General features: G+C 40.4%; 1 protein-coding gene across 4 annotated transcripts in view; it reads left to right on the plus strand.

Moving 5' to 3' along the window:
- Positions 1-21,937, plus strand: part of LOC149451185 (serine/threonine-protein phosphatase 6 regulatory subunit 1-like) — a 280,567-nt gene that overhangs the window by 162,970 nt on the left and 95,660 nt on the right. For all 4 annotated transcript variants that reach the window (XM_089691024.1, XM_089691026.1, XM_089691023.1 and 1 more), the window contains exons 13-15: positions 11,450-11,535; positions 20,139-20,228; positions 20,308-20,405. In XM_089691024.1, coding sequence (XP_089547150.1) covers positions 11,450-11,535; positions 20,139-20,228; positions 20,308-20,405 — 274 coding nt within the window. The remainder of the gene's footprint in view (positions 1-11,449; positions 11,536-20,138; positions 20,229-20,307; positions 20,406-21,937) is intronic.

Consider the following 21,937-nt stretch of genomic DNA (forward strand, 5'->3'; position numbering starts at 1 on the left):
TGATGGAGCACTGGGGTGGGGAGAATAGTTTATTCAGTCCATGACATAAAGTGTGTTTTCTTGCATGACCCTGATCTTACTGGGTCTTTTATGTTGTCCAATGCTTGGTCTTTTGTGAGTTTCAGCATGATTTAAGTATCCCTACAGTATTCCAGAGGGGTGTTTAAGGTGAATCTTTACTGAAATAGAGTCCCTATTGTCTTTTTATGGTGCTGTTTTGGGACTTATTTGTCCTTGTGCTATTTTGAAACAGCACCTGGTCTCTGGCTGTGCAAATCCCAGTGGGGTTTAAAGGCACAGTTCACCCTTCCCAAAACACTGCTTATGCAGATAAGGGGTGTCCGTAGATAATAGCAATCTGTGCAGCATTGACCAAAGATGAATAATGCCTTTGCTACAGTGGTGGGCCATTTACATACCTCATGAAGCCTGACTGGAAAACTCTCAGGATATTACTGAGAGACTCCTAGCTGTTACAGTTCACCTTAACCATCACAGGAGCGAGTTCTTTCTCTGATTCAAACCCCCACACATGCACTTTCTCTCCCCTGATACAGTAGCTCTGAGCTCAGCATTTCAGTGCTCAGTCCTGTGATAGTAAACGTGAACCGTAACAGCTAGTTAGCTCTTAGCATTATCCTAAGCATTTTTCAGTCAGGCTTCTTGAGGTATATACAGTGGATATAAAAAGTCTTCACACCCCTGTTAAAATGTCAGGTTTCTGTGATGTAAAAAAAGAGACAGATATATAATTTCAGAACTTTTTCCACCTTTAATGTGTCCTATAAACTGTACAACTTAATTGAAAAACAAACTGAAATCTTTTGGGGGGGGGGGGGGGGGGTAAACATAAAAAATGAAAATAATATGGTTGCATAAGTATGCTCACCCTCTTGTAACTGGGGATGTAGCTGTGTTTAGAATTAAGCAATCTTTTCAAAATGATTCAAAACCATGTTAAATAGGAGTCAGTACACACCTGCCATGGTTTAAAGTGCCCCTGATTAACGCCAAATAAAGTTCAGCTGTCTGGTCTTTCCTAACATTTTCTTAGTCGCATCCTACAGCAAAAGCCATGGTTCGCAGAGAGCTTCTAAAGCATCAAAGGGATCTCATTGTTAAAAGGTATCAGTCAGGAGAAGGGTACAAAAGAATTTCCAAGGTATTAGATATACCATTGAACACAGTGAAGGCAGTCATCAAGTGTAGAAAATATAGCGCATCAGTAGCATTACCAAGATCTGGACGTCTCTCCAAAATTGATGAACAGACGAGAAAATAATGGGTCTCGGAGGCTGTCAAGAAGCCCACAGCAACATTAAAGGAGCTGCAGAAATATCTGGCAACTACTGGCTGTGTGGTACATGTGACAGCAATCTCCCGTATTCGTCATATGTCTGGGATATGCAGTAGAGTGGCAAGACGGAAGCCTTTTCTTACAAAGAAAAACATCCAAGCCCGGCTAAATTTTGCAAAAACACATCTGAAGTCTCCCAAAAGCATGTGGGAAAATGTGTTATGGTCTGAACTTTTGGAGCATAATTCCAAAAGATATTTTTCGTGCAAAAACAACACTGCACATCGCCAAAAGAACACCATACCCACAGTGAAGCATGATGGTGGCAGCATCATGCTTTGTTGCGGTTTTTCTTCAGCTGGAACTGGGGCCTCAGTCAAGGTAGAGGAAATTCTGAACAGTTCCAAATATCAGTCAATATTGACACAAAACCTTCAGGCTAGAAAGCTGAACATGAAGAGGAACTTCATCTTTCAGCATGACAATGACCTAAAGCATACATCCAAATCAAGAAAAATATATAGGAATGCGCGAAATTAAATATAACAATATAATAAAGTGTCCATAATAAATATGTGAAAGTCCAAACACCATAAATAAATCAAAAATTCATCTTGTGAAACTCATAACACCGTGATCAATCCACCACCAAATAAATTGGATAAACTCACCAGAGCTAAATGCTGATCAGATTATAGGACCAGCACAAGCGCTTTTGTTCTGGGAGCAATGAATAAAGCGATAGGGCGTGGCCTACTTGATGTTGACGTCAGGACGTTCCCTGTTGACTGTCGGCAGTGATCCGCGGTGAGCGGGGCTTGTCCATTACCAGTGCTGTGTAACGCAGTCTAAGCTGGTGTCGGTCTGGACACCTTACTTGCTCATCCTGGGAGATTTGGCTGCAGAGTATTGGTCCTTACTTTGAGATATTGTCCATCATTATGGAGTATTGCTACGTAATACCTGGAAATGTGAATACCACTGCAGAATATTGCATGTATAGTCTGGATATCGCTTTATTCATCGCTCCCAGAGCAAAAGCGCTTGTGCTGCTCTATAATCTGATCAGCATTTAGCTCTGGTGAGTTTATCCAATTTATTTGGTGGTGGATTGATCAGTGTTATGAGTTTCACAAGATGAATTTTTGATTTATTTATGGTGTTTGGACTTTCACGTATTTATTATGGACACTTTATTATATTTAATTTAGCGCATTCCTATATATTTTTCTATATTTATGGCAAATATTTTTTTGGGTTTCGGAGTTGCGGCTATAGTGGATTATTTATTGATTAAGGGTAAAAGTGTGGCGCTTTTCTAAATTTATTTTATACATCCAAATCAACAAAGGAATGGTTTCACCAGAAGAAGATTAAAGTTTTGGAATGGCCCAGCCAGATCCCAGACCTGAATCTGATTGAAAAACTGTGGGATGATCTGAATGGGGCTGTGCACAGGAGATGCCCTCGCAATCTGACGTTTTGGAGTGTTTTTGCAAGGAAGAGTGGGCAAATATTGCCACATCAAGATGTGCCATGCTGATAGACTCATACTCAAAAAGACTGAGTGCTGTAATAAAATCAAAAGGTGCTTCAACAAAGTATTATTTTAAGGGTGTGCACACTTATGCAGCCATATTATTTTAGTTTTTTATTTTTACTTCCCTGCACCTAAAGGATTTCAGTTTGTTGTTCAATTGAGTTGTACAGTTTTTAGGTTACATTAAAGGTGGAAAACGTTTTGAAATGATTTATCTTTGTTTCATTTTTTTATATCACAGAAACCTCACATTTTAACAGGGGTGTGTAGACTTTTTATATGCACTGTACATCAAATATGCCATAGAGGGGAGGCCCTTCGTCCACAATGGAAGACTTAAAAGTCACCCTTCTTTGGGACTTCCAAGTAGAGCCCCTTCTCCGCTCAAACCAGGCCTCAAATTCTCAGCCAAAACTCAGCTCTTCTATTTGCTGCAAGACTGCAAAGACAGTCAGATTTGCAGAATGCAATACAACATCCTTTTGGCATGGAACAAGCATGCACCTTCTTCTCTAGGTGAAAAGTCTGCCTTGACCGCTCTGCAAAATAGAGCAAGAGAAGGAGCTGGTGATTCTCATTGTACCAAACTGGCCCAGAAGAACTTGGTACACAGACCCCTGCTCTCCTAGGGCCTCCTGTTCCAGCTTACATCTCAGTCACTGGCTTTAACAGCATGGTTGTTGAAGCCCAGGTCTAAGGGGACAGAGTGGTTTCTGAGTCTCATTCTCATCTTGCTGAATGCAAGAAAAGCCACTCGTAGACAGATCTATTATATCGTTATATCCTTTTTTTTTTTTTTTTTTTTTTTTTTTTTTGCTTGGTGTGTCTTTAGCTGAACTTAGCCTTCAGTACTCTGAAAAGACAGGAAAGGACCGGTTTTGGCCTTGTCCATTTTGTTCCAGAATCCTTTTCCCCTTATTCAAGGGTTTTCTTGGATCAGACCACCCTTTCAGCACCCTATGCTTCCTTGGGATCTTCATTTGGTTCTCCCTGCCCTGCAGTAACCACCTTTTGAACTCATTAGGCAAATCTACTGAGATGTTTTCTCTTGCAAATTAGCCTTCTTGGTGGCCATAGGATAGGATACTCATATTTATCTGGCATTTTATAAAAATATTAACTTTGCTCTTGGTATCCTTTTTCCCCTCTCCCTTTTGCCTCCCTCCCCACCTACCCCAGGCCCCATACCACCCCAGCCCCCCAACTCTTTCTACCCAGCCCAGATTATGCTCTTTCCTGTTTATTCTATTGATCCTATTTGAAGAATACTACTATTTTAATATTACAATTATCCTCCATGTCGTCTTTTCTTTATTACATATATTCCAGGTATGCATTTGACTTTTTAAATGTCTCCCACTTTTCCCATCTTATACGGAAAATCTCCTTCCTATCTTCATCCATATGGTACAGTTCCTCCAATCTATAAATCCTCTCTACCCTTTCTATCCAATCCTTAACTCTCGGTGCCTGATGTTTCCTCCAAAATTTGGGTGTCAGGCCCTTCGCTGCATTCAAGTAGTACACTAATCCAGTTTTTTTATATTTTTTTACTGAGAACTCAAAGCCATAGAAAAGACAAATCTCTTATTCCTTTGGGATATTAACCACAGTTATTTCCTGTATTAAGTGTACTATACCTCCCCAATACTCTTGAATTTTATGACACTCCCACCACAGGTGAAACATTGTGCCTCTTTCTCCACATCCACGCCAACATAAAGGCGAGTTATCCCCACTTATCCTGTGTGCTAAATTCGGTGTGATATACCATCTTGCCAAACATTTATAATTAATTTCTACCTCCTTCATATTTACATTCCCGTGAATTAAACCATACATTTTCTTCTGTTTTTTTCTCATCAATTATTACTCCTAAATCCCTTTCCCATTTTTCTATAAATAGTGGCCTTATAACCATACTTAAACCTGTGAGAATCTTATATATTTTAGAAGTCCCATGCTTCCCATCTCCTCGTGTTTCTAATAACTGCTCAAAGGGATTCCAATCTTCTTTTTTTCTTAGTGGCTTTGGGAGGTTCCCTATAAAATGTTTCAACTGAAAATAACGCCATTCATTCATTCTAGTGAATATTTCCTTCTTTTCTTTCCAATTCCCTAAGTGAACATATTTTCTCTCCATCCATTATATCTCTTAATTGAACATCTTTCTTCTTTATCCACTTCCTTGTGATGCTTTCTTTACCTGGAGGGAAAAACTCTGTGGCATTAACAGTGAATTAAATTCCCACCCCATTTGCTTGTGTAAAACATCCCAGACTCTTAAAACATTTCGTTTAAACTTGTGTTATCTGCTAATCCACGGTATTGAGGAGGTAACCAAATATTTCTGCTTAAATTCGTGTGACTTAATGTATTTTCTACTTTTACCTAGCTTTTCCCCTGTGCATTATATGTCTAATCGAAAATTCTCGCCAATATTACTGAGTTATAGTATCTTTTTATGTCTGGTACTTCTAAACCGCCATTCTCTGTCTCTCTACTTAAAATATCATAACTAATTCTAGGCTTTTTATTCCTCCAGATATATCTTGTCAGGATTTTTTTAATTATGCTTTTTTAATTGGGCTTGCAGGGATTCCCTCCTCATTTCTATCTCTCCTCCTAAGGCAGTCTTATATATCTTCAGTTTGGGTAGTAATATTTCTTCATACTTTTTATAGTATCTCACTGTATACCCATCGGATCCTGGACTTTTCCCGGCTACTGTACTTTTTATTGCTATATGTGTCTCTTCCTGTGTTGTTGCCATTTCCAAGAATTTTAATTTTTCTCCACTTACTTTCAGTAGTCCCACCTTTTTTATATATGTCTGTCTTCTTTCTATTTTTCCTACTTCGTCTTCTCCTGTGATACCATGGGGCTTAATATTGTATTACTTGTTGTAATATTCTTTAAACACTTTTGCTATCTCTTTAGTTGAGTACACTAGTTCTCCTTTATCATCCCTTATTTTCTCTATATAATTCCTAGATTTTTTTTTTCCTCAGGGCCCTCATTAAATATTTTCCTGGTCTATCTCCCCATCTATATTTTTCACTTATCCTCTTCCAGAAAATTATTTAATTCTTATCTTTTATTATCTTTTGTATCCCCTCTTTTGTTACTTTATTTTTATGTATCTGCTCTAAATTACAGAGTTCACTAAAAAGTGTATTTATTTTTTTACCTTCTTTGCCTCTTCTTTACTCCTATCGCTATTAGGATTCCTCTGATTATAGGCCTTATGAACTTCCCAAACCGTGGCTACCGACGTCCTCAGAATCATTTTCGTTAAAAAAAAAAAATTGCTCTATTTCCTTCTTAATTTTCTGTTCTGTCTCTTGATCCTGAAGAAGTGTCTCATTTAACCTCCATGATTTTCCTCCACTCTGCTCATTACCCCATGGTAATTGCATTGTGACAGGAGCATGGTCAGAAATCGACTCAAGTCGATGGTCCAACAGTATGTAATTCAGTCTTGAGTACATCTCGTGTGCATGAGAATAAAACGTATAATCTCTATCCTTCACGTGCTTAATTCTCCATATATCTACCAGTTGACATTGATATAACATTTTTTTCAGATTTTTCAAAAACCTACTACCATCTCTATGCACCGGAGAGGTCACATCCATCTGTGGATCCATACATAGATTTAAGTCTCCTGCCACAATCAAATTACCTTTTTTGAAATCCATTAATTTCCTTAAGATATTTTTTGGGAATACCTCCGGTTTCTTATTCGGGCAATGTATATTTGCTAATGTACATTCTTTTTCCTGTAATTTTCCTTTCAAAAACAGGAATCTCCCTTCCGGATCTACCAATCTTTCTTCCAACTTAAACCTTATGTTTTTCGCAAATCCTATCCACTCACTTTGCTCGTTTAACTGGGGAATCTGCATAATACCACTCTGGATAATGTCTAGATTTTAACTAATTTGTTTCTTGTACCAAAATGAGTTTCTTGTAGAAACACCACTGAGGAAAATCTATGTTGAAGTTCTTTAAGAATCCTAAATCTAATTTAACGATTTAAACCTCTCACATTATAAGTCACGAAGTGAATCTTCTGTTTTTTCTCTTTTTTCACCTCCTCTCATCCCTCTTCATCCTCCTCCTCTCTCTCCCTCTCTCCATCATATCTTCCACTTCGTTCTCTAAAGTTTCTCCAAGCTAGTGTACCTCCAACCATCCCCCACAATCTAAGGCTGCCACAGAGTCTTAGGCTGCCTACTACCTCCCCATAACCCCACACCCACCCTCCCATCCCACCCCCCCCCCCTTCTTAGGCCTATGTTTTGCCTATGAATCATTTGTGGTGCCAATTCCACCTTTGATTCCAATTTAGGGTGGCTCTCTGAGCATGCACACCTCATCCTATTTGCCCTCCCCCAGCGTCCCGCCAAAAACTACGAGCCTAAAACGAAGAGAAGAGAAAAATAAAAAAAACCTCAGAAGAAAGAAAAAGAAAGGGGACGGGGTAGAGGGGGAGGAGAATTTGAAGGAAGGAGAGAGAGAGATAAAAAAAAAAGGGGGTAAGAGAAAAGGGAAAGGGGGTAAAGGGGGAGGAGAATTTGAACGAGGGAGAGGGGAAAAAAAAGAATATTCTCACCCCATTCTCCTTCCCCACTCCCTCCTCCTTCCCCACTCCCTCCTCTACCTCCTTTCTAGACTGCCCGCCACCTCTCGTTCTCCATATTCCACCTTTCCTCCATCCCCATTCCCCACCCAGGGATATCTATATCCTGTAACTCAAGTCTTTCACAGAAGCCTCTCAATTCTTCAGGGAACTTTAATCTTGCAGAGCGCCCATTTTTTCAACCGATTAAACATGCTGGGAACCCCAAGCTATATCGGACGTTCTGCTTTTTCATTTGTTCTACTAATGGTTTCAGGATTTTCTTTCTTAACAGTGTCTCTGCAGCAAGATCAGCAAAGATCTGTATATATATTTCTCCATATTTTATAGCAGCTCTTCCTTTCATCCTCTTCCAGATCTCTTTATCATGATAATGATGGAATTGAACGATGACGTCTCTCGATTTTCCTTTTCTACCCTCTTGATATAGTCGACCTATTCTATACACCCCATCCATTTTATAGAGTTCTGGTACAGATCTGTCCAATTATATTATATCTAGCATCTTCTCTATTATTTCCCTCAGATCTTCTCCTTGAGAGATCTCTGGAAGACCACGTATTCTTAAGTTACATCTTCTGTTCCTATTTTCCTGCTCCTCTAGTTTATATAGCAGATTTCTTTGTTCTTTTTTCATTTCCACCATTTGCTTTTCTAAGATCTGTATCATTTGGGCATGTTTATTTTTTCTTCCATCTCCTCCACTCTAGATAGCACCTGCCCCAAATCTTTATGTAATTTCAGCATCTCTTGTTTTATAAAATTTTCCAGACCTTTAAACATTTCTGCTACTTTTGATTTAGTTGTTGGTGTGAACCTTGATCTTCTGAATTCTCCAATACACCGGTTTTCTGAATATCTGCTTCTTCTAGATTTTGACTACTATTAGACATTCCCAGGGATAATCTGGAGCTCTCACCACTATTGTTCCCTATCACACTCTTTTCACTTATTCCAATTTGCTTCTCAGGGGTCTGTTTATCCTGTCCGGGGATATATTTCTTAATTGAGCTTGATGGCGGGGCCTTTGACCCACCTCCTTTTTGTTCCTTTGATCTTCATTTTAATAATTTCCAGTATCAAAAAAAAAAAACGACCCTTTGGGGGGGGGGGGGGGGTGTTTGCACGAGGTGGTCTCTCCAACTCCATATATTTTCCAGGGTGGGGTTCTTCCTTTATGTCTCCCTTGGGTTCCAGGGATCCAGGGGTCTCTCTCCACCACAGCACTCCCAGAGAGAGATCAATCTAGGGGTGAGGGAGAGAGGGGAGTTCGGAGCTGCATATACTCCCATAGACTGGTACAAATGCGGCGCTCAATCATAGTTGCAGCATATGGAAGATATCTCACAGTGTTAAAACTTCATCAATATGATATATACAGATTAATGTGACTGTTGTGACACTATGAGCAGTAATAAACCTTCCGTGACTGCCGTGACTGTGGTATTAAATGATATTAACAGCAACAACGCTTGTTAGGTATAGATCATGCGGAGTGAAGTGACTGTGGATATACAGTAAACAGAAAAGTAAAATACGTGACCGTTAAAGCTGGAAGCAATGAGCATACTATGCCCCGATTAGAAAATATCTTGTGGTAACGTAAACTTATAGGATATAGTTCATATGGAATGATGTGACTGTGGTGACACGAAGAACAGCCGATAACTTTCGTGACTGTTGTGGCTGGAAGCAATGAGCGTACTATGCACTAACCAGATAGCACAGATAAATGTGCGTTGGAGTAAATAAGACCTACTCCTCGGTACTCTGGGGGTGGGAACTCAGCATGCGGATGTGATCATCAGGCGGAGGTACTTCACCAGCTGTCATCTATCCAAAGCAGGTTTCCACATCTCAGGTTAACTGTGTCCAGCAGTACAATTACCCAGCAGTATAGTTACCCCTATTTTGATCATTAAACATACTACACTATTGGAGTTCTTTTCTCTCTGGGCTCATTTATCTGGCACTGAGAGTCCTTATCCTGAAAGGATCTTTTCCTGGCTCCCATCTGCCTCGTATGATCCCCCTGATGGCTGGAAATTGTACTGCTGGACACAGTTAACCTGAGATGTGGAAACCTGCTTTGGTTAGATGACAGCTGGTGAAGTACCTCCGCCTGATGATCACATCCGCATGCTGAGTTCCCACCCCCAGAGTACCGAGGAGTAGGTCTTATTTACTCCAACGCACATTTATCTGTGCTATCTGGTTAGTGCATAGTACGCTCATTGCTTCCAGCCACAACAGTCACAAAAGTTATCGGCTGTTCTTTGTGTCACCACAGTCACATCATTCCGTATGAACTATATCCTATAAGTTTACGTTACCACAAGATATTTTCTAATCGAGGCATAGTATGCTCATTGCTTCCAGCTTTAACGGTCACGTATTTTACTTTTCTGTTTACTGTATATCCACAGTCACTTCACTCCGCATGATCTATACCTAACAAGCGTTGTTGCTGTCAATATCATTTAATACCACAGTCACGGAAGGTTTACAACTGCTCATAGTGTCACAACAGTCACATTAATCTGTATATATCATATTGATGAAGTTTTAACACTGTGAGATATCTTCCATATGCTGCAACTATGATTGAGCGCCGCATTTGTACCTTTATTTCTGGCATTTCTTGGAGGATCTGAGGTTGTTTCCACTTCTATGCTGGCTGCTCCTACCTGTTTTGTACCTAACTGGCTTACTGTCACCCAGCGCTCATATTTCTATTGTTTTTATTATACTCCCATAGACTGACCGGCAGCTCCCTCCTACCAGTACTCCTTTGCGGCCGGTCACGTGGCCGCCTATCATCCTATGGGCTCCGGCCAGGGCTGTCCAGCTCCTACCGCCCCTCGGTTCCATTTCGCTCCACCGCAGGACCCAGCTCACCAGGGTCCACGGGAGATGGACCGGTCACCAGAGCTCCCCGCACAGTCCCAGCAGCGTCAGCAGGCAGGTCCCCCTTTCCTCTTCCCGACTATTAGCAGGCCATCTGTCGGAACGCTGGAGGAGCCTGGTGAAGGGAGATCCTACCTTTATCTCGTCACTTGGTCTTCTATTCATACCTTTATCTCGTCACTTGGTCTTCTATTCATACCTTTTCAAAGTTTTACCAGATGGACGCTTTCTGGCGCAAGGCTCTTGCAGCAGCACTGTGAAGTTGGATCTGTTAATTGCTGATCCTTGTTATTGTTGTACATGTTGGCACAGTTCTACTTGCCCTAGTTGTTACCCACCTTTCTTATTCATTGCTTGGGAACGTCCCAGGGTCTGTGAATATCAAGCCTATGTTCTCTGCTGTGCAGTTAAGATTTTGAGGAATTTTGTCTTATCCATAAATTCCTTATCTTGGACTACAGTACAGGAAACTGTTCACCATCTATATTAATCCTGGGTTGCTTTGCATTGCTTACAAAAGAAGAAAAAAAAGCTGAGGACTCAAGGAGTAGGGTAGGATAATAGGGGATACCCAGGGGGTGTGCCCGCAAAAGCTTTGCTGGTTTCCAGTCACCTGAAGGTTACAGCCTATAACTCATGGTCTGCGAATATGAAATCCATGCCCTGTACTGTACTCAGATACGGAATTTACAGGTAGATCAAATTTTGTGCTATGAATAATACTGTGTCACAATACTTGTGATTAGTGCGATGAAGTATGTAATTTTACATAGCAGGATTCAGAAAAGTGTTGTGCTGTACGTAGCTTATTGCATAGTATACAGAATGGGGCAATCCTGAGTATGTCACGTCCAGTACAGTGAGTTGGTTTAAAATTGCAACACATAGCACTGCCAGAATAAATGTATATTTTCTTGCATCTTTGTAGAGATGGAGCTCTCTGCAGCGCAGATTGCACTAAACTCTGTTTTGTAGCGTAGTGTGGGTGGGAGGTGCCACTTAATCTCACTTTTTTGTGTTTTTTCCTTTAATATAACTAAAGGATTTTGTACTTTTACAGAGCTCTCAGAAGAACAGCAGGAGCAATGGGATGGTTTTGTTTCTGGATCGCTCTCGGAGACCAACAAGAAAAACACTGTAGACCTTGTGAGTGTGTACTTGCATTTTTATTTTCAGATCAAAGCATCCTAAAATGTTTTTAGTTTCTGATGGTCACTGCTAGGTTGACTCACTCTTCAGATTTTTTCATGTCTGGGACTTTCTGTGGTGATAATTTTCTGCTAAATACTTCTACAAGGCAATGTTCCATTCTCACTGCTAAATTTTTAAACATAAGTTAAAAAATTGGGTAATGAAGAATTCGTGATGGTGCATTACTTCCTCAGCTGGCTTTGCGCTGGCTGTAGTTCCTAAGTGGAACTAGAAGTACTCTCTAGTGGAGTCCTCAGTGAATCAAAGAAGGTCAGCATATGATGCAGTTTTTTACTTAAAAATGAAACTATTTTATTCTTAGTGAAGTTTACATCTAATTTGAATATGTAACAGCTTTGGTATATCTGTATACTTCAGCCGATACTCTAATGGTTTGTGTGTGTGCACCATCCTTTATTTTTCTTGGGTATATACAGTTGTGTTCAAAATAATAGCAGTCAGACATCACTAACCTGATCAATCACTGTTTTTGGTAGAAATGATATTTCTACATGGGAAATAATTTGCTAGCAGGTGTAGTAGAGTAATAGAAATCCAACAGACCCAACAGTCATGACACGCATGCTGCTGATTCTGTGTAACTGAATTACTAATTGAAAGGAGCATGTTCAAAATAATAGCAGTGTGGAGTTCTATTCGTGAGGTCATTCATTCTTTGAAAAACAGGTGGCAATTATTGCCCTTATTTAAGGAAGGCAGCAAATGTTATACATGCTGGTTACAGTGCATTTCTCTCTGAAATTCTGAGGAAAATGGGTCGTTCCAGACATTGTTCAGAAGAACAGCGTACCTTGATTAAAAAGTTGATTGGAGAGGGGAAAACATGTAAAGAAGTGCAGAAAATGATAGGCTGTTCAGCTAAAATGACCACAAATGCTTTAAAATGGCAACCAAAATCTGAAAGACGTGGAAGAAAGCGAAAAACTACCATTCGAATGGATAGAAGAATAGCCAAAATGGCAAGGACTCAGCCAACAATCAGCTCCAGGAAGATCAAAGAAGGTGTAAAGTTACCTGTGAGTACTGTTACAATTAGAAGACGCCTATGTGAAGCCAAGCTATCTGCAAGAAGCCCCCGCAAAGTCCCACTGTTGAAAAAGAGACGTGCTGAAGAGGTTACAATTTGCCAAAGAGCACATTGACTGGCCTAAAGAGAAATGGCGCAACATTTTGTGGACTGATGAAAGTAAGATTGTTCTTTTTGGGTCTAGTGGCCGGAGACATTTTTCAGACGACCCCCAAACACTGAATTTAAGCCACAGTAGACTGTGAAGACAGTGAAGCATGGTTGCGCAAGCATCATGATATGGGGATGTTTCTCATACTACGGTGTTGGGCCTATTTATCGCATACCAGGGATCATGGATCAGTTTGAATACATCAGAATACTTGAAGAGGTTATGCTGAAGAGGAAATGCCCTTGAAATGGGTGTTCCAACAAGACAACAACCCCAAACACACCAAAAAACGTGCAACATCTTGGTTCCAGACCAACAAGATTGACGTTATGGAGTGGCCAGCCCAATACCCGGATCTTAATCCAATAGAAAACTTGTGGGGTGACATCAAAGATTCAGTTTCTGAGGCAAAACCAAGAAATAGAGAAGAACTGTGGAATGTAGTCCAGTCATCCTGGGCTGGAATACCTGTTCACAGGTGCCAGAAGTTGGTTGACTCCATGCAACACAGATGTACAGCAGTTCTCAGAAACAGTGCTTATACAACTAAATATTAATTAAGTGATTCAAAGGAAAGCAAAATCTTTAAACATTTTTCAGTTTATATGGTGAATGTTTGAGTTTGTAAAGAAGAATACAACCACTGCTATTTTTTTAACAGTCTAATATTCACTTTTCTTCAATTTTTTTTTAGAGGAACAATACAAATTTGATATATTTTTCTTCATGTTTTGATTTGGAATAGAATGTGTAGTGTTCCCAATGCATTTGTGTGTATGGAAATAAAAGCTATTAGAAGGATTTTGAGCTTTATTCACTTTTTTCAACACACTGCTATTATTTTGAACACAACTGTAAATGTCAGGACAGGAGCTTTGGTTGTCAGCTGAGAATGCCACCCTGCATGATACTGTTGACCAGATGAAATTTGCAAGGGCTTTTTGTGCAGTTAAATTGATTAAAGCTGAACACTGGGCAAGAACTGTTTTGTGACATGTGCACTGTAAAAATAAATCAACACTTATGATATATGTCCCATGTCTCTAGGCTGTAACGTAATGTACAACTCTGACTTTGATCCATACAATGCAGTCCATGACAATCATCTGGCACTGAGATTTGCAGTTCAGACTAGAGTACTTAGGTCACAGTATTTCGTTCGCACTCCAGCTCCTCCATTCAGTAAACGTCTTTCATTCTTTTAGATGAATGCGTGGTCTTTTGTCAGAGGAAAAGAGATTGTGACAATCATTCCACTCCTCCTGGCTTGTATTTTTTTAAACGTATGCAAAATGATTACTGAATGGAGGACTTGGCGTTCAAGCAACCCATTGTGATCTGAGCACACATGCTCCTTGTCAATGCACAGACCTCACCTGCTCCTGGTGGATTATTTCTGGAAAAAATGGTTGCAGTTGGTTTGCTATTATTTTGATTATACATTTTGAAGTCAACTCTTTTGCACTGATACATTTCAATGGGCGGTGCCTTCTGTTTGTTTGTGTCATTGATTGCAAACACGATTTGTTAATTTGCACACACAAAAATGTATTTTTTCTAACAAATGCATTCAAGACCATGCTACAAAAATGAATACAGCCCAATGAAAGTCTTAGGAGCAAAGGTAAGCTTAAGATAACAAAATCATAATTAACAAGAACTCATTAAACAGGTGTCCAGCAGACAGTTTATTATAAAAGGGTGTTGGTTAACAAAGAAAACTCCTTCCCATTTCATGCTGTCAGCAATGGAACCACATGGAAGAGAAATGTCACAAGGCCTGAGAAAGAAAATAATTTCTTTACACAAGAAAGGTGAAGACTATAGAAGTTCAGCAAAGCTTTACTTATCAGTCAGAATACTGTAGCAAAAGTGATACAAAAATTTAACAGATGGAACTGCAACCATCTCACAGAGATGTCCAGGCTGTCCACGGAAGTTAACACCTCAAGAGGAGCGTCTTCTGATGTGAAGGGTTGAAGAACGTTACCATGCAAGTTCACTGCGGTTAGCTAAAAAAGTAAATAGCCAAATTGGGTTGATTGTTTCCCCATGACACAATACAGCGTACACTTCAGAGGAATGGTATGCATGGGTGCCGCCCACAAAGGAAGCCTCTCCTAAAGCCCATGCACAAAAAAACCTGCATACATTTTCCCAGGGCCCATTCTGAAAAAGAAAAAGACTTCTGAGACTCTGTACTCTGGAGTGATGAGACCAAGATAAATGTTTGTGGAACTGATGGCTTCAAAACTGTATGGTGTCGCAATGGTGAGGAGTACAAAGAAAAATGCATACATAAAAGTGCCTACAGTGAAACATGGTGGTGGCAGTGTCCTTCTGTGGGGCTGCATGAGTGTTGTTGGTATCAGGGAGCTGCATTTAATTGATAGTATCATGAATTCACAGATATACTGCTCTATATTGAAAGAGAAGATGCTACCATCATTCCGTGCCCTTGGTTGTCATGCACTTTTCCAACATGACAATGACCCAAAACACACATCTAAGGCCACTGTTGCATTTCTGAAGAAGGACAGAGTGAAAGTGATTCATTGGCCAAGTATGTCTCCTGATCTGAACCCAGTCGAACACCTGACAGGAATTCTGAAGAGACAAGTTGAGAATCACTCTCCATCCAGCATCCAGGCTCTAAAAGAGGTCGTTCTTGAAGAATGGAAAAAGATAGATGGTGCAATGTTGCAAACTTGTTCATTCCATGCCTTGAAGAATTGGTGCTGTCCTAACAAATCATGGAGGTCATACAAAATACTAGATCTAGTAGTTTTTGTTTTTTTTTTCCTGTGGCGTGTATTCATTTTTGCATCAACGAATTGGAGTAAAACTGAAGATTTTTTTAACTAAAGTTATATTATTAACCTTACTTTCATGTAATGAGCTAAACAAATGTTCTATAAAACTTAGTTTTGTCAAAATTTTGGAAATTGTTCTCGTGTTCATTGAGATATTAATTAAAATCTTACTCATTTAGGCTGAGCAATGTATATTGTTGACACCCTCTTCCCTGTTGATCTCCTTGGATGGTCTCAGCGCTCTCCTCTGATGCATTTGGCAGCAGCATTTTAAGTAGAAATTTATAGTTGAATTGAGGGCTAGTTCCACTCCCAGTTTGATGTTGTAAGAAAGGTAGTTTCTATATATATGACAATATATTATAACGAATACAACTTTAGATTTGTAAGTATTAAGACTGGAGATGTGACTATACTCTGTGGATGAGGTTTCATAAGGAGACATGCATATATGCTAGATCTTTTTAAATATATGTGATATTTGGCTTTTAGTGATTTGTAAATAATATATGTTTTTAACCACTTGCCCTCCAGAGGATTTACCCCCATTCCTGACCAGGCCTTTTTGCGTTTACTTTAACTGACAATTGTGTCGTTATGCAACGTTGTACATAAATGAAATTTGTCATTTTTTTCCTCACAAGTTCATTGAGGGAACCTTGAATGCCAACATGTACTGTGACATACTGAAGCAGAGCATGATCCCCTCCCTTTGGAAACTGGGCCGCAGGGCAGTATGCCAACATAACGACCCAAAACACACCACCAAGACAACCACTGCCTTGCTAAAGAAGCTGAGGGTAAAGGTGATGGACTGGCCAAGCATGTCTCCCGACCTAAACCCTATTGAGCTTCTATGGGGCATCCTCAAACGGAAGGTGGAGGAGCGCAAGGTCTCTAACATCTACCAGCTCCGTGATGTTGTCATGGAGCAGTGGAAGAGGATTCCAGTGGCAACCTGTGCAGCTCTGGTGAACTGCATGCCCAAGAGGGTTAAGGCAGTGCTGGAAAATTAATGGCGGCCACACAAAATATTGACACTTTGGACCCAATTTGGACATTTTCACTTAGGGGTGTACTCACTTTTGTTGCCAGTGGTTTTGAGATTAATGGCTGTATGTTATTTTGAGGGGACACTGTTATACAAGCTGTACATTCACTACTTTACATTGTAGCAAAGTGTAATTTCTTCAGTGTTATCACATGAAAAGATATAATATAATCTTTACAAAACTGAGGGGTGTACTCACTTCTGTGAGATACTGTATACTGGAATTTTTATTTTTATTTTTTTTATACTAGTAATGGCAGCAATCAGCTACTTATTGCAGGACTGCGGTGGGCATTCTGACACTGGGTGGGAACTGACTAATGGCCACTGACATCTCCAGTGACACTAATACAGTGATCAGTGCTAATAAAAAGCACTGACATTGTACTAATGACACTGGGCAGGAAGGGGTTAACACCTGGGGCGATCAAAGGGTTAACACTGTAATGTGCTTACACTGTGTACTGTATGCTGTTTTACTAGGGAGAAATGCTGCTTTCTCCCTCTGCTGTGCAACCAATAGCAGAGCGGGTAGGGCGGCACGCGTGCCCCTTATTTGGAATGGCAAAATCGTTTGTATATACGTTATTTTCCGCAGAGCGGCCACTCTGTAGCAGTATATCTGCTATAGGGCGGTAGACAAGTGGTTAAACAAATAATTGTTGGGTACCTTAAAAGTCCACTTGGTGTTCTGTTACATATAATATATTGCATTATTATGTGGTACTCCTTATCATTTAGCCCCTCCTTTATTCTATAAATTGTAATTAAAAGATCTTCGTATTCAGAATGCCTCTTAAACACTTCTAAAGTTAATACGCACAGGGTTGGGATCTTCATTTTTCGAGGAGGACATTTTTTTTTTTTTTTTTTAAGATAAAATCAATAAGATGTGAAAATGACAGTTGCCTGGCTGAAGAAGAGATCCTTATCTATATAGCTGGACCTCGGGCAAATAATAAAAAATGTACCTATTTGCTAAACAATCGGTTAAGTGTTATTAAATCCTAAAATGTTAAAAGTTTTTAGTTCACATTTACCGAAAAAACTGCCTATGCAGATGAGGGGCATATGTAGGTAAAAACAGACTGTAGCTTTGACTAAAGTTGCATATTGCCCTTGCTAAAGGTTTGGGCCACACTTTCTCAACCTTTTCAGCACTGAGGAACCCTTGATATTACTTTGTGGTCTCAGGGAACCCCTACTAAAAATTACTATATCTACAACTCATGTTACATAAGTGTGATGGTCAGTGGGAAGAATGTTCCTTACACCTGTGGTCACTGGGAAGAATTACCCTCTTTTAGAAAGGTAAAAGGGACCGGAGGGACAGAAACCAGGGAGCGCCATGATTCGTTCTGGGGCCTTGGGAGTAATTCCTCTGGGAAAGCTGGAAAGACCCAGTACCTCCTGATTTGGACGGATCTACCTTGGTCTGGCCAGGGGCTGAGGAGGCAGAAAGGCCGCAAACACGGTGCCCCCTGAGTAGTCGCCTCAGGGGTGCTCTAAGTAGCACTTGGGTGTGGGACCCCACGATACGAATGAGCACATGGTCACCGAGTTTAACACTTTTTGTACTGCGCCTCTAGGACCGGGCCTTTTGGTCAAGTTCTGGGCAATTTTTTTGCTACAGGCCTCAGGGTCTGGTCAGTGCACAATTTGGGCATGACACTTTTTTATTATTTTTATAGATTTATTTAATTATTTATTTATTTTTCTCACCCCACGTTTGTCACTTTTTACTTATGTGTGTGTTTTTTCACAGGATGGAGGGTGTGGGTCCTCGGGCCTGCCCTGAAGTCTAGGGGGAGGATGTGTGGCCCTACGGTTCCTTCCTCCCCAGTCCGTAGGGGGTTTTCTCTTTGGGAGAACCCCCTGGCCTAGTACTGGATGTCCGGCTTCGGCTGGGCATAAGGAACGGTGGTCCACCAGGCCTTTTGGCCAGGAGGACCAAATGGGAACCTTGTCCCTGTCAGGAGCTTCGTGCCCCGGGGGATCAGGGTAGTGGTCCAACCCCTTCGGGGGTAGGACAAAGCACACCCCTAAGTGCACTTTTTGTGTGGTGTTTTGCACTTGCACTTTTTTGTGAACACTTATGGGTTTTTTCGTTATAGTTACACGTTTGCGGACTTTAAAAAAAAAAAAAAAAAAAAAGTAGGTAAAATTGCTCAAGGAACCCCTAGCAACTTCTGGAGGAAGCCCAGGATTCCATAGAACCCTGGTGTAGAAACCCTGGTGTAGGCCATTTACGTATCTCACAAAGCCTGAAGTGAATACTTCCAGTATGTTGCGAAGTAAGGCCTAGTCATTACTTCTCACCGCAAACGCTAAGCTCAGTGCTACTGCCGCAGGGGAGAGAGAGCATTGGAGGGGGTTTGAATCAAAGAAAAAGCTCACATCCTGTGATAATAGAGGTGCGCAAAAACAACTATGCCTTACTTAGCAACATGCTGGGAGTATTCCAGTCAGGCTGCATAATGTACATAAATGGCCTGCACCTATAGCAAGGGTATTTTTCAATTTTAGTCAGAGCTGCACAGTGTGTTTACAGACGCCCCTTACCTGCATAGGCAGTTTTTTTTATTTTTTTTTTTTTTGTTTTTTTTAATAACGTTAATAACCTGTATAGCAGCTTACATGGGTACTTAGACGAAAAAATGAAGAAAGGGGAAATGCATGGACCTAGTGCAGTAAATCCTTTAACCACTTCCCGTCCAGCCCATGTATATAAAAATATGGCACTACATGTGCCCAGGACTTTCATTGTTCTAGTAATCCAGCCAGTTTTGTGATTTGGTGCATGTTTGACATTTTACCTGGATTTTAGGAGAAAGGAGCAGCACTGTTCTGGGAAAGTAAAGGTAGGAGTAAATTGTGTGCCGAGAGTAGTAAGAACAAATTGAGATGACTCAAGCAGTCAGTTTACAGTACCCTTTATGTAGAAAACCATTGAAACTCCTGTCAGCTTGGCATCAAATAGAGTGGCATTCGCTAGTCTGGTTTCTTTTAAATATTAGAGTGGGCTGGGGTTGGTTGGGACAAGGTGGGGGAGGGTTTGATTAGTGGACACAGGAAGAAAAGGATGTGCATGTCCTGCAAACACTTTGGTTTCTGTTTTCCCCTTTTGCATCTCAATGAAGTTTGTGTTTTAGTTCTGACCTTGGTTACCTGGCACTTTTAAGAGCTTTCCTGGTACCCCTCATATGTTTCCAACAGACATTGAATTCCCCTTACACCCTTCTAACCACTTCAATATCTACAAACTAAAATTGGGATTTATAAAAATTTCTTCCTCCTTTCATTCAAAATAGTCTTGGCATGTCCAGACCAATATATTTTCCTTTAAGAAATAAAACCATATACAAGACGTCACATCTACTTCTTAAAGGCAACCACTGTGGCCAAGCAAACACTATGAAGTATGTTTCTGTAGTAGTCTAGCCCCCTTCATGATTTTTTATTATCTACTTTGTGTATGTCAATTGTGTTTTCCAGGTAAACACGAGAAATATGCACTCTTCCAGTGATGATGAAGATAGTGACCTAAAGGAATTCAGTTTTCCCCAAGAGACTGTACTACAGCAGGTGATTTGGCTACTTTTTTTTTTTTACAAGGACTAATACTTTGCCCATCATTTAATGGCTGGTGGTATGTTTTCTCCAGGCATTTGTGGACTACCAGATGCAGCAAATGACATCTGCTTTTATTGATCATTTTGGTTTCAACGATGAGGAGTTTGGAGAGCAAGAAGAAAGTGTCAAGTTAGTGTTTCCTATTAAAATTTTATTAATTGCTGACTTTCTGATCATTTTGTAAACACTGCATTAACCAGCTGTAGACATTATGCGTGCTATGTACGCCCCAAAAAATATTAATTGAAATACATAGAGCATTTGTATCACTCTCTGTGCATCTCCCACTGCTTGTTTTTAAACAGTGCTTGTAAAGACTGTTCAGCAGCGAAATACAGAAATACAAAGTAACATTCTTATTTACTCTGATTTTCATTCGTTAGATCGGAGGGGTGGCTTACAACTGAATGTCAATTTAAAGCAACTGTAACACACTTTTAAAATAAAACTTGTTTCTTAATCATAGAGTACAAGATACAGGCAAAGTATTGATAGACCATGGCTTATAGACTCGTTCCTTCAGGTGATTGGACATGGTCAAAGCTTTCAAAGACACCCCCTTGAGTGCTTCTCCTAAAACTCCACTTTGTGAGTCCTCAGTTTCTTGCTTGTGTCTCAAGGTGTTGGACCTTCTCCTTAAGAAAAAATAACCCTTAGCTTAACCATTGTTAATGTTTTTATTTTATTATATTATTTTTTTATTCACTTAACACCTCGTTGCCTTTTAATATCACAAATAGAGCAGTGCATCTGGATTGGCACAAAACTTGATAAAGCTTGGGAACTGTGCCCAGACCTGACGCAGTGCAGACAACCTGTAATGTTGCTTCGGGCACTTGATTCTGCATGAGCACTCATCTTGGCACTTGTGTGTAGTCACATGCAGGGTGGTATACAGGTCCAGGGCCATGGTGCATGCCTATTGAACCCAGTCTTTTGTATTTCAATGGTTTTTATTAATTTTAAACAGTATAAAACAGAGGCAACAAAACACGCCCACGCAGGGGCTATCAATTGCACCGATAGAAAATGCATAATAGAGCAGACAACGCTCTAATTCCAATAAGGCAAAATGTATGCCCACGTAGGGGCTATCAATGGCACATAGGTTACAATAACATCAGTGAAACCCAGATTATCGCACCTAAAGACAGCTGTCCACTGTCACATCAAAACAAACAGAAAAGGAAAGAAGAAAAGCAGAGAAGAAAGAAAGAGAAAAGAAAAAAAAAAAAAAAAAAAAACACACACCAAAGAGCAAGGGTCCATGAGCGCCAATACAAAACTCCTTCACCTCCCTATACTGGCAGGGGGGAGCGTGGGAAAGGCATATTGCAACCACGGCTCCCATATTGTCAAAAATTTATGTTGAGAGTCGTTGCATATACTCGACATCTGTTCATTGAGCATCATAGTAGTCATACGATCCCGCACCCCCTGAAAAAGTACAAACGGACTCTTCCAGGCCTGGGCAATTGTCCTAGTGGCCGATAAAAACAAATAGGAAGCCAACCGCTGCTGACGAGCCAAGAGGCCCGGTATGGGGCAATGAAGCAAAGCATACCGAGCATCCCGGCGTATGGAGAGATGAAACAAAGTGAAAAGGAGGCCAAACACACGAGACCAAAAACGAACCAACCTCGGGCATGACCACCAGATAT

This window comes from Staurois parvus, unplaced genomic scaffold (assembly GCF_062004578.1).
Source record: "Staurois parvus isolate SC_StPar_1 unplaced genomic scaffold, SC_StPar_1.0 ptg000548l, whole genome shotgun sequence".
Taxonomy (NCBI): Eukaryota; Metazoa; Chordata; class Amphibia; order Anura; family Ranidae; genus Staurois; species Staurois parvus.